The sequence below is a fragment of the Anabrus simplex genome, chromosome 4 (genome assembly GCF_040414725.1).
Source record: "Anabrus simplex isolate iqAnaSimp1 chromosome 4, ASM4041472v1, whole genome shotgun sequence".
In the NCBI taxonomy this organism is placed as follows: Eukaryota; Metazoa; Arthropoda; class Insecta; order Orthoptera; family Tettigoniidae; genus Anabrus; species Anabrus simplex.
This window is the reverse complement of record NC_090268.1, coordinates 215,294,962-215,309,126: the sequence shown is the minus strand read 5'-3', so window position 1 is coordinate 215,309,126 and position 14,165 is coordinate 215,294,962. Positions and strand designations below refer to the sequence as shown.

General features: G+C 39.8%; 1 protein-coding gene across 1 annotated transcript in view; it reads left to right on the top strand.

Annotated features, from left to right (window-relative positions):
- Fatp1 (Fatty acid transport protein 1) overlaps positions 1–14,165 on the top strand; it is a 323,268-nt gene that overhangs the window by 285,611 nt on the left and 23,492 nt on the right. Inside the window, exon 4 of the mRNA XM_067145352.2 lies at positions 9,915–10,152. Coding sequence (XP_067001453.1) covers positions 9,915–10,152 — 238 coding nt within the window. The remainder of the gene's footprint in view (positions 1–9,914; positions 10,153–14,165) is intronic.

Genomic DNA, 14,165 nt, shown 5'->3' with positions numbered 1-14,165 from the left:
ATCGGGATATAGTACCATACCTGAAATACTTATTTGATTATTGCTTGCATGAAGGAGCTATACCAAATGAATGGAGAGTTGCTATAGTAGCCCCTGTGTATAAAGGAAAGGGTGATAGGCATAAAGCTGAAAATTACAGGCCAGTCAGTTTGACATGCATTGCTTGTAAGCTTTGGGAAAGCATTCTCTCTGATTATATTAGACATGTTTGCAAAATTAATAACTGGTTTGATAGAAGGCATTTTAGGTTTAGGAAAGGTTATTCCACTGAAGCCCAACTTGTAGGATTCCAGCAAGATATAGCAGATATTTTGGATTCAGGAGGTCAAGTGGACTGTATCGTGATTGACCTCTCTAAAGCATTTGGTAGGGTGGATCATGGGAGACTACTGGCAAAAATGAGTGCAATTGAACTTGACAAAAGAATGACAGAATGGGTGGCTATATTTTTAGAAAATAGAACTCAGAGAATTAGAGTAGGTGAAGCTTTATCTGTCCCTGTAATAATTAAGAGGGGGATTCCTCAAGACAGTATTATTGGACCTTTATGTTTTCTTATATATATATCAATGATATGTGTAAAGAAGTTGAATCAGAAATAAGGCTTTTTGCAGAGGATGTTATTCTGTACAGAGTAATAAATAAGTTACAAGATTGTGAGCAACTGCAAAATGACCTTGATAATGTTGTTAGATGGACAGTAGGCAATGTATGTTGATAAACAAGGTTAAGAGTCAGGTTGTGAGTTTCACAAATAGTAAAAGTCCTCTCAGTTTTAATTACTGCATTGATGGGGTGAAAGTTCCTTATGGTGTTAATATAAGGAAAGATCTTTATTGGGATAATCACATAAATATGATTGTAAATAAAGGGTACAGATTCTGCACATGGTTATGAGGGCATTTAAGGGTTGTAGTAAGGATGTAAAGGAGAGGGCATGTAAGTCTCTGGTAAGTCCCCAACTAGAGTAGGCTATAGTTCCAGTGTATGAGACCCTCACCAGGATTACTTGATTCAAGAATTGGAAAAAATCCAAAGAAAAGCAGCTCGATTTGTTCTGGGTGATTTCCGACAAAAAAGTAGCATTAAAAAAATGTTGCATGGTTTGGGCTGGGAGGACTTGGGAGAAAGGAGATGAGCTGCTCGTTTGGAGCTGTCAGTGGAGAGATGGTGTGGAATGACGTCAGTAGACGAATAAGTTTGAGTGGTGTCTTTAAAAGTAGGAAAGATCAGAATAAGATAAGATAAAGTTGGAATTCAAGAGGAAAAATGGGGGCTAATATTTGTTTATAGGAAGGGGGTTAGGTATTGGAGTAACTTACCAAGGGAGATGTTCAATTGATTTCCAATTTCTTTGCAATCATTTAAGAAAAGGCTAAGAAAACAACAGATACGGAATCTGCCACCTGGGCGACTGCCCTATATGCAGATCAGCAGTGATTGATTGATTGATTGATTGGTTCATTCATTCATTCATTCATTCATTCATTCATTCATTCATTCATTCATTCATTCATTCATTCATTCATTCAACCTCAGACACCTTGGATTCTTTTGGCTGGACTTCCAATGGAGAATCAGTTCCCCCAAGCAGCTACTTCATTGTTGCACATACCTCCAATGGATAAAGGCATTGAACTGACCTAATCCTTTCACCATGAGCAGTCCTTAGTCTCACCACTCTTACGTTGCTATCTGCTCCTCGGTAGGTTTCTAACATCAGACCGAGGGGCCAGTTGAATTTCTTCACCCCATCTGACTCGATCAGCACAGTCTCTCCCACCTGTAGAGTTCCCTGCTTCTGCACCCTCTGATGTACCAGCATGGCCAAATATTCATTGCGGAAATGCTGTCGGAAGTCATCTCGGAGCTATCAGAGATGTCTCAGTCTTCTGTTCAGGCTGCGGGCATCTATTTCATCCAAGTCTACGAATTCATTTTTCATTTCTTTTGTAGACCTTGTACAAACATAGCCGGCGTCATTGGTTTCAGAGTCTCTGTCGTATCTTCTATGAAGGTCAGTGGTCTAGAGTTTAATGTGGCTTCACAGTCTCATAGTATGATTTCTGACTCTTCAAAACTTAAAACTTTTCTGCCTAGGACTCTTCACAGGAGTTCCATTACCATGCGGATCAATCTATCCCTCCATTCCCCCCCACCATGGTGCAGCCAGAGGGTTGAAGATCCACTTGATTTTCTGTACGCAGGACATGGCAATTATTTCCTGCCAATTCAGTTGTTTCAGGCTGTTGTTCGCACCTACAAAGTTGGTGCCGTTATCAGTGTATATGACCTGTACTCTCTTCCATCTGGCAGTAAATTTTCTCAAGGCCACCATAAAGCATTCTGTGGATAGGGACCTGGAAAGTTCAAGGTGCACTGCTCGGTAGACAGCACACATGAATAATACTATCCATAACTTATCTCCTGAGTGCAGGTATAAGGGACCTGCCATATCAATGCCAGTCACTTCAAATGCCGCTGCACTTTTAACACAATCTTTCGGTAATGGTGCAGAAGGGGGTTCAGCTAGTTTGCTTTGATATCGTCTACAAATCATACATTTCCTCACTATGTTCCATACCAATCTCTTTATGCCAATAATCCAGAACTTTTCCCTGATGTTGGTGATCATTATCTGGCAGCCAGCATGCTGCATTTGGCAGTGCTTCTCCAATACCATTCCTTAGATTATGATGTCGTCATGAGGTAGAAGTATTGGGTGTTTGAATTTGTCTGGTTCATCACTAAGCAATAACCTTGTTCGAACTCTAATCAGACTACATTGGTCTTTGAATATCTGGAGTGCCTTCGGGGTTTTGAATTCATTATTTCTGAAGTGCTCTAATTGGATGCATTGTATCAGCATTATTTTCAGATTCTCTACATCTTCATAGTGAAGTTCTCCTGTTCGCTTGCTTGAACTGGCACAATTTTGTCGAAATCTCAGTATCCAAGCAATCATTCTTAGACCCTTCACATAACTGGAAAAATAATGATCAGCACTGAATCTTGAGTTGCCGCTGGAAACAGTGCACAAAGTTGTCTTCTTTCTTTCCTTGTTCACATCTTGTTCTGGAGCAAGTATCTCTAATTGTGGCCACTGTCTTTTCTCTTTCTGAAGCCAGTCAACGCCTTCCCACTATTGGCTGAGGAACAAAATCTTTGCATACCACCCTCTGGAAGGCAAGTCGGCCGGATTGAGAGCACCCGGAATGTAGTACCATTCATCTGGAGAAGTGTTTTGTCTGATCTCTCTTCATCTCTTACTGACAAAGACATTCCAATCATCTTCTCTCCTTATCCATGCGAGAACGACTGACAAATCTCTCCAGCAGCATGTCTTACATCCTTCTATTCCTAAGCTCATTTTCACTTCACGGTACAATCTTGATGCAATAAGGGCTGCTATCATTTCAAGTCGAGGGACAGACCAGTCCTTTAAAGATGCTACTCTTGCTTTGGCCTGTGCGAGATGCACGGTTGTCTTCCCATCATGCTCTCTACACAAGAAAGCACAAGCAACAGATGCTTTCTTACTTGCATCGTTTGAAAACATGTAGGCTAACTGTTTCTGGTTTAATTGTGGCCTCTGCTAATCTTCGTTTTGCCAATGCACATTTCTCAGCCATGCCAGAAATGCACCCAATATCTCTTTTGGTAGTTCTCCATCCCAAGTGGTATTTAATCTCCAAGTTTCCTGTAGGAGCAATTTTGGCACTAACATCGTTGGACTAGCAAAACCGAGAGGATCGAAGAATTTCTGAACAATGGACAGCAGCATACATTTTGTAATTTGGTTACTGGTAAATCCTATAGTATCAAAATCACAGAAAATCTCATCTGCGTTAGTTTCCCATAGTAGTCCTAGCAATGGTACTGTACTGCTTCCAGTCTTTACTGCGTCCTTATGAAGTTGTGTACCAGTCCATCCTCAGAGCTCAAATTTTTCAGTGGACATCAGTTCCTTTACTTCTTTGATGAATTTTCTCAATTCCTGCTCGGAATCAACACTTGTCACGCAATTATCAATGTAGAATAATTTCTTCAGTTTTTCAGCTGATTCCTTTACTTCCTATGGTGCCTGTTCCAAGTGATGGTGCAGAGTAGCACTTAGCAAGAAAGGACTTGGTGCAGCCCCAAATACCCTGTACAATGTCTTAATGTTATTACTACTCACGAGTCACAGCTTTTCCACCAGAGGAATTTCAAAACCTTTTGATCCTCACATGCTATGTTGATCTGTAGAAATGCTTTGGCTGTGTCCATAGTAACTCCAACTGCATTCTTTCTAAACTCAGATAGTAGATTCGGAATCAATTCTATTACATTTATTCCTGTTTCCAAGCAGCAATTCAGTGAGTCTCATCGAGTATCCCGAGAAGAAGCATCGAATACTGGGCGTATCTTAGTCGTCTCACTAGATTCCCTTATCACTGCATGGCGTGGGAGAAAATACCCTGACCTGCAGTCTTCTGCATCTGGAACCATCTCAATGATGCCATTCTTTAACCAATTTTCAAAAACTTCATGATATTCATTAAGCTTATCAATTCTGGAAAGATGTCTTGTCACCGACAGTAGTCTTTTCTCAGCTATTGTCCAATTATCTGTTAACTCAGGATGTCTTTACTTCCATGGCAACCAGACTTCACATCTATTGTCTTCATCTGTAGATAGCTACAACAATTCTGAAATCTCTTCTTTTTGTGCCTTTGATTTCAGCTCTGCTTGGTCTTGAATTCCTATGACGTCTAGTTCCCACAGATCCCATAAACTGAAATTCACATTAGTGAGCCCAACCACTTGTCCACCTTTTATATTCTTCCTGCATCCCATGATGCTGCATCCTAACCGTGTCTCAAATGCCATAATATCATTATCAGTTTTCATGGTATTGCCAGTCCAAAATTTACTGAGGACATCTGCTCCTAAAAGGATTTCAATGTCTGGTGCATTGTGACCTTGATCTGTGAATGTGATGTTTGCTTCTTTCAACTGGGGAAATATTTTCTGATTTTTCAGTGAAACAAAATTACATATTTTACTTTGATCCAATACTGTTATTGAACATTCAAATTTCTAGTCTAAGCTTCGTAATTTGATATCGTAGGCCTTATGTTCCCACTCCCTCAACTCGCCTCCACCAAAGAGGTTATGACTTGATGTCTCTTCCCCAAAACAATTCAGATTGAGTTCTCTGGGTATGTGATCTACAATGATGATCTCTGTGAGCCGGAATCTAGAAGAACCCTTGCCAAGCGTGTCGTCCTACCAACTGACTATAGTTACGATAAGTGTCTGTAGTAATATCTGTCCTCCCTGCTGAGATAGCAGCCTGTCTGTTCCATTGGTTTGTGAATCCCTGGGTGTATTGTTGGACACTTGTCTTACTTCCGTACATAACTGTGGACACATTATTGTAACATGGCACTTATCACAGATCAAACATTTCACAAAACATTTATATTTCTTAGCATTGTGCTCTGCTCTAAGACACAAGTAACATCTTGCCTTTTGCTTTACCAAATCCTTCTTGGCCTTTACCGTTAACTTCTTGGCATTAAAACACTCTACAGAAGTATGGGATGATTTATCACACCATAAATATGCATCCTTAATAAAACACTTACTCACACTTGCTAAAATACATGCAGCAGTGGGTACTTTATTTACCTCTGATGCAGGATTCTTAGCATCAAGGCTTAAGCTGAAACCAGATCTACCGGGCGAGTTGGCCGTGCTCGTAGAGGCGCGCGGCTGTGAGCTTGCATCCGGGAGATAGTAGGTTCGAATCCCACTATCGGCAGCCCTGAAGATGGTTTTCCGTGGTTTCCCATTTTCACACCAGGCAAATGCTGGGGCTGTACCTTAATTAAGGCCACGGTCGCTTCCTTCCAACTCCTAGGCCTTTCCTATCCCATCGTCGCCATAAGACCTATCTGTGTCGGTGCGACGTAAAGCCCCTAGCAAAAAAAAAAAAAAAAAGAAACCAGATCTAGTGAGCGCAAAGCATTCTTCACTTTCAACTTCTAACCTCAAAATTGCCAATAGGCTAGCTAGAATATCCTGCTCGTCTGCTTCACTCCTGTTGTTTCTTGCTCTTTCCCAGGCTAACATTACATCTTCTGGCAATGGAGATTCCACTAAAGGGTATAACATGGCAGCATATTTCTCCCAGGTAACTCCTAAGGTTTCCAAAGCTCGCAGCTGAGTTTCCAGTTTATCATACAAAGTGCTCATTGCCATACTTTCACCCCTGGTAGTTTGATTTAGAACAAGGGACAAAAGCTCACGTACATAAATTTCAATAAGGAGTTCATCCTTTGCAAAGCGAGATTTTAACTGTTTGATAGCATGATGATAATTGATGCCTGATGGAGGAAAACTTTCCACCAGCTCCCTAGATTTCCAACCTGGTACCATCGATTGCAAAAGACACTGAAATTTAGCATCGTCATCTAAATAATAATAATAATAATAATAATAATAATAATAATAATAATAATCATATGGCCTCAGCTACCATGTCTAGACATTTCAATTTGACGCCATCTGGCTGTCTGCTCGTCAATTTCGACGTTCCGTTTTACTCTAGGCCCATTAGATGGCAGACCGAGTAAACCAAAACTCTCTTGGGCGTCTATGGCTGAGATTTAATGAATTTTGTTGGGTAAACACCAAATGTGTCACCAGAGATCTTTTACATGCTGACATTGTATGACATGGAGTGTCTAACAGACTTTTTTCTGCCCTTCAAAAATGCGACTACCTCTGCCGTGTTTGAACCCGCTATCTTGGAATCCGGAGGCCGATCGTCATCTAAAGATTTGTTGGCATCAGTTTTATTAAACTGACCCCAAAATCCAAGCCAGTTCTTTAAATTTCCATTGAATTTCGTAAGCTCTAGTCTGGGGAGACGGAAATTTCTCTTAGGTGACTGTACTATGGCAGTCTTTATCTCATAGACCTGGTCTGCAGCTACAGTATGAACTTGAATAAAATTTTCATACCTTGTTTTGATGATAATATACTCATCTCTGTAGGTTTCTGCATCATCGTAGTCTTTCTGGTAGGCCACTTCTTCTGTTTTGCTCTCACATAACCAAGATTCATGGATTTCTTCATTTAGTTTGAAGAGATGATTTGCCTTGTCTTCGAATATGTTGAGCAACAACTCCAATTCCACTTTATCTATGTTGTTTTCCTATAGATTTTGTTTCACTTGGCTGATAGCTCGAGTAAACATGCGTCTCACTTGCGATCTTTCTTTTTTCAATTTTTCCCGTCCTGTTACGGTCGCTATTATGTAAGAGAGTTAGTACCATAATTATTGCAGTATGGAAAATTGAATACACATTACAAGAACGCACTGATATTAAACTATAATTCTGCACACATTTATTTTACTTAATTACAGAATCCAGTTTGTTTGTTTGTTTGTTTTTCTTTTGCTAGTGGCTTTACGTCGCACCGACACAGATAGGCCTTATGGTGATAATGGGATAAGAAAGGCCTAGGAGTTGGAAGGAAGCGGCCATGGCCTTAATTAAGGTACAGCCCTAGCATTTGCCTGGTGTGAAAATGGGAAACGATGGAAAATCATGTTCAGGGCTGCCAACAGTGGGATTCGAACCCACTATCTCCTGGATGCAAGCTCACAGTCGCGCGCCTGTGACCGCATGGCCAACTCACCCGGTTCCAGTTTTCTTAACATCAGACACAATTACACAAACACATGCTTCTATTTTACCAGTCCTTTTTTTTCTCAGAGTTTATATAGTGGTACATCCTTTACTGCCTGTGACTGTCAGGACTTCCCAGATTTCTAACCTATTACAACACAAGTTCTACAATAGTATTTTGAACTTCTAGTGTTCCACTGCTCATTCTTAATCATGTAACACAGGAGCTTACCACTCAGTTGCTGTGGAGTGCCATACGGGTTTGTGACATCATGTGGAATTGAGTGCTCTCATGCAATTCCAAGCTAATCCAGTCACCGCTCACGCATGACACTATGTAGTAGTCAAGCTAAATAAACTCAGATGCAATTGATGCAATTACACTGACAATAATGAAGATTCATCATTTAAATAACTCGTTGGCTGAACGGTCAGCGTACTGGCCTTCGGTTCAGAGGGTCCCGGGTTCGATTCCTGGCCGGGTCGGGGATTTTAACCTTAATTGGTTTATTCCAATGGCACGGGGGCTGGGTGTATGTGTTGTCTTCATCATCATTTCATCCTCATCATGACACGCAGGTCGCCTACAGGAGTCAAATGGAAAGACCTGCACCTGGCAAGCCGAACCCGTTCTGGGATATCCCGGCACTAAAAGCCATACGACATTCGTCATTTAAATAAACAGTTTAACAGTATTTACAGTTTAATTCGAAGCATCCAATGACTAAAATATGTATTCATTATTATTAGTGATTTAAGTCCGCTAGGGAGCGCTTATGACTGGTTCTTTCTGGATGCTCACTTTTGTCCCCAATACCTATTGAGTCCTGTTATTAGTTATTCTTTTCTTACCTGTGAAAATATGTTTGCGAGATTTAACAACTTTTGGTAGAGGAGACCATGAATTTACCAGTTTACAAAATTTAGGGCAGTCTGAGACATCAGTATCAGAAATCCCAGTGGAAGCTAAGTCATTTTTCTCTTCACTGAGCCACATGCTTCCAGTCTTGCAGCTGTGGATGAGTGAGAAGATCTTTGTAACCTGCCATTGTCCATTCTCTAAAGGTGCCTGCAAAACTTCAGCCGCCTTCGTCGCATGCTAGTGTTAGCCATTTCCAACTGTTGGTTCAGTTCAGAGTTTGCTTTCAGTCGGTAAGTTCCATCTGGGAGCACTCTTAATCCATGAATTTTCCTGAGGATACATTTTTCAATTTTTTCCAGGTCGTCCATGGTGCTTTTCCTGTTCCTCCACCTATATTACTACTGGATGGATTGAGTAGCTTAGTAGTGCTGTAGCCTTGCTAGTGAGAAATATCTTCTTGTTCATGAATGCTGCCTTGGCCTTACCTCCTCAGTCCAGTGAGCATCCATTGTGATTATGCTTCCCAACTACTGCTACATTCTCCAGCTGTAACAGTGCTATCCTCTGTGCTCATCTCCATTACATACTCTCTGCCTTTTTCCACTCATTCTTCCATTTTCTGTAGTACTTCTTTCTTTGCCACTTTTACTACATCATGTGTATATTTCACTGTAGACTTGTCTATATGTACAAGGTAGCTTACAAAGGGGGGGGGGGGGGGGGGGAAGAGCCAGGCTGAGTGGCTCGGACGGTTGAGGCATTGGCTTCTGACCCCAACTTGGCAGGTTCGATCCTGTCTCAGTTTGGTGGTATTTGAAGGTGTTCAAATACAACAGCCTCGTGTCAGGAGATTTACTGGCACGTTAAAGAACTCCTGCAGGACTAAATTCTGGCCCCCCGGTGTCTCCAAATACCTTAAAAGAAGTTAGTGAGACATAAAGCCAGTAACATTATTATTACTAAGGAAAGGAAAACGGTAACAAGAACTCGCTTCCAGGCATGTAGCTGTGAGCTTGCATTTGGAAGATAATGGGTTCGAACCCCATTGTCGGCAGCCCAGAAGATGATTTTTTTGTGGTTTCCCATTTTCACACCTGGCAAATGCTGGGACTGTACCTTAATAAAGGCCATAATTGCTTCCTTCACACTCCTAGGCCTGAATGCATTTGAGTGTAATGAAAGGTGATACCTGCAGTTAGGTGTTCTGCAGTAGTACTTTCTGGCTCAGAGAGGAAAGCAGTGACAAATTATCTCACCCCTCATCCTGTCTACTACACCTTATTTTGGTGCTGTCATTGGTTTTTGCTGTTTGGTGGTACTGTCTGAGGATGTTGATGACATGACGCTGTGCTGTTTGCTTGTTACAGGTGGAAGAGTACAGCAATAAGGTGGCAAACGTGTTCAAGAGCCATGGCTACCAGAAAGGAGATGTCGTGGCCCTCATGATGGAGAATCGACCCGAATTTGTCTGTATTTGGCTGGGTCTTTCCAAGCTTGGTATTACAGTACCGCTCATAAACTACAACCTCCGGCAACATCCACTGATGCACTCCATTGAGGCTTCCAAGTGTCAGGCCATCATATTTGGTTCTGAAGTCAGAAGTGGTATGTACAAGTTAACCTTTTCTCTAATTAAAACTTGAATTTCACATTAAAACAGATGTGATTTCTCATTAGGTTCATTAATGCACTGAATCACATCTTCCATCTTATTTTCTTGATTATTTTCTAAGGAAAAAATCAGAAAGGGTACTGCTGATTATTCAGCTTTCTTTGCTTAGACCATAAGGGATCAGTCCATTTATGAATTCATTCTGCCAAATGAACCAGCAAAAGCACTTGGCCGGGAAAACATGTTTAAAAAACTGCAGACCTTCCCACAGAAACTTGTGGCTCATATACTTTCCATCTCTGTCACAATGATACCTTTCTGTGTCACTCACACTTATTCTTTCTTCAACTGTTTTTTAATATTTTTTAAATGTCTCAGCATTGTTTATATTCACATGACAGCCTACAAACCCCTTGACATATGATTATTTTGTATGATGAAGCTCTGGAAAATGTGATTATTTAGACCAGTGGCATTCAGAATTATGTATAGTGCGGCTAGCACAATTCGCCCTCCATTCCTGTCCATCTTTGCCTCCCCAACACTTCGTGTGGTCAGGAAGTCCCCTTGCCCATCACAACATTAGAGGACAGGAGTAATCATTAATTTTTCAGTAGAAATTACGAGAAAACAAAATTATTAAGCTTATTGTCAGTTATCAATCACATCATGTCACAGGAAGGGATGGGCTACAAAAGAACAACAAATTATTTGATGTCAAAATTATGGTTGTTGAAATTTTCAACTGTTTGACACAGTAAACTCCTAAGAGTTATATTTTTGTGTATAAGATGAGAATACTGTAATATCATTTGTGCCGTGTAATATACAGATCAACTTGACTAATGGACTAAATGCAATGAATATTTGTTGTATGTACATCTATTTTAAAATAACAATTAATCTAGCATACGTTTCCTAATATACAAAATAGAAAATTGTCATTTTCCTCTTATTTAGTTTTGTTTATGTGAGTAAATACTTGTCTTAAAATTAAGCACAAATGAACATGTTCCAGACAAGCATAAAAAATTCTCAAATTTCCATCTGAAATACCAACTCACAACCTTGGTTTATTTAGTTTTAATAATGTAAAGAATCATTCACATATTTTAATGAATAATCCCTTCACCCTCGAGAGCGAGTGGACTGACTAGTTTGAGCGCTACAGCATATGTCCATCAGTAGTGCACTTGTACCTTCACATCTATCACAAGAACAGTCTGCCTCGCTTACACCTACTCCTTCCCCAGTGCTCTCTTTCACAGTGCATCCACACATGAGTACACACCTATGCTGATTTATACACTGTGAAGCAGTTTGGATGCTGCTGATTTAGATTATTTTTGAGTTACATTAAATAAATTTAGGTAGGTGTATCACATGGAAACAGCATGTTATCAGGAACATTTTTTTGTTTTAACAATTTGCTTTTCTGAATGATAAGAATTTCATTTGGTCCATATTGAACTGAGATGACAATTAAAATTAAAATATATTGTGGTTCCACCTATTCAATACAAGAAAACTTATTAATGCAAGGTTACATTATAAGTTGATCACAATCGGGACCGGTTTTCGACCTCTAGTCAGGGTCATCTTCAGCCTGTCGTTCAAGAGGTGCAAGATAAAAATTCACTGGCAAATAACAAGAGTGCGTAGAAAACAAAACTTTTTTCAATTGGCGAAAGTTCAAAATCATATAAGAAAGATGCACTAGGTATTCAAAGGTCTTTTAAATTTTTCAAATGGTGCAAGGTAAAAAATTCACTAGCAATTAAAAGACGTAGAAAACATAAACTTTTTCACAAGACGAAAGTTCAATATCACATAAAAAAGATGCATTGGGTATTCAAAGGTCTTAAAAATCTTGATGTGGAGATAAATATTTATCTCAATATTGGATTTTGTAGTCATATGTTTTATAGATTAAGAAACAAATAGCTGGTTGTTATTGATTTTACATAGAAAAGTTGAAGTTAAGCACCAGTGAGAAGAGAAATAAGTGCAGAATTGGAAACAATTGAGTATCACAGAAGACGACTGAAGGTATCATTGAATGCTCAAAGAATTTATATGGTGGCAAAGTGGTCAATCTGAAGGTCAAGGCATTCTGAACCTTATTTGAGAATAATCCTCAGTTCAATGTGGAAATAAAGATTTATAGAAAGTAAAAATCAAGATACAAGCAACTGAAATGAGGTTCTTGAGGAGCATACAGGGAAAGACAAGACGAGGTAGAATACGAAATGAGGAAATAAAGAGAAGCGAGGGAGTGTGTATACTTCAAGAAGAGATTGATATAGCAAAGCTAAAATGACAGGAATAGAACCAGCTTTTAGGTGGTTAGGCCGTGTGCATTTTGCAGAGTTTCGCCCAAACGTGCCATTTGGGCTCATCAGCTGGATTGGCACGCCCCTCCAGGACTCTGCTTAGCAGTGGCAGACCCAAAAGCTGGTTCTATTCCTGTGATTGTAAGATCTGCGGCCGTGAAAGCCATTTTTTATATTCTAACTCCATGGGGAGTAATATTTTTGGAAACGGAGAATTCACTTCTCCTTTAGCAGGTTAGCAATCCCTATTTGCTAACACGGCGGGACCATGCGCTTGCTCTGCCACTGCTAAGCAGAGTCCTGGAGGGGCGTGCCAATCCAGCTGATGAGCCCAAATGGCACGTCTGGGCGAAACTCTGCAAAATGCACACGGCCTAACCACCCAAAAGCTGGTTCTATTCCTATGATTGTAAGATCTGCGGCCGTGAAAACCATTTTTGATAAAGCTAAAATGGTTTGAACACATGATGAGAATGCTAGAAGAGAGAATACCAAAGAGAACATTCATGGATACAGAGACTGGAAAGAGGCCTAAAGGATGTCCTAGAATGAGATGGAGGAGCTCTGCTGTGGACTGTATTGCAAATAGAGGAGTCGATAGCAATAAAGTACTAGAAGAGGAATGGTGGAAAGATCGAGTAAGGTGGAGAGAATCTCGAAAAGGAAATGGATGAAGAAGAAGAAGAGTTTTGGGACGGTGTTTGAATTTATTAATTATTCGATCTATGAAGAAATTGTTATAGCCGTTAGATTTAGCAATAACAGATAGTATTCAATTAATTTTTAAAATCATTCTTAGACATTGGTATATTAAAGGCACAAAAAATTGAGCTATTGTAAGACGCACGTTTATGTGCTTGTGGGTGCGTAGAATCTTGTCAGATAGTAGTTGCTGTTTGTGTTGGTTTTCTAAAAATTTTGTAGGATATAGAGGAAGGATGTCTGTTCATAGTTAAATCTAAAAAATGTATAGCTTTGTTAGTTTTGGATTCAAGAGTAAATTTAATATGAGAGTCAATGTTGTTGAGAAGGAGAAGTGTAGAAGCTGTGGTGTTAATTTCTTCATTCATAATAATGAACGTATTATTAACATATCTGGCCCAAAAGAGGATATTAGTAAAATTATTATTATTATCAATTTTTGTGTATTCTAAGAAGTCTAGGTAGATCTTTGCCAAGATGCCTGAGGCTGATGAGCCCATTGCTAAGCCATCTTGTTGATATATAGTGTTGTCAAAGGTGAAAAAGTTGTTATTAATGACTAAAGGCCGGATTTCTATGCAGTAACAAGTTAGACTGCAAACTAATTTGGTTCGTAGGGAGTGTCATCCACCCGCTCTTCCATAATGTAGCAAGAGTAACATAAATGATAGAGGTTCTAACTGGCCGTACCCCTAATGATTATGCAAACCCCATAGCACAGTCGTTGTGAAGGTGGACTATGCATACTACTCACTTCAGAAAGTTCACATTCTAACCTATTAATGCATCAAAATCCGGGCTCTATTAATGACCAATTTTAAAATAGAAATGAAGTCCTGAATTTCTTGTTTACTTAGGTGACTGTATTTATTTATTTTCAATGATGGGGAATAATTTTTATGTTTGAATACTGGGGTACATATTGACGATATCAAAAGAATGTAGAGAATGATTTGCTTGGATGTTGAAAT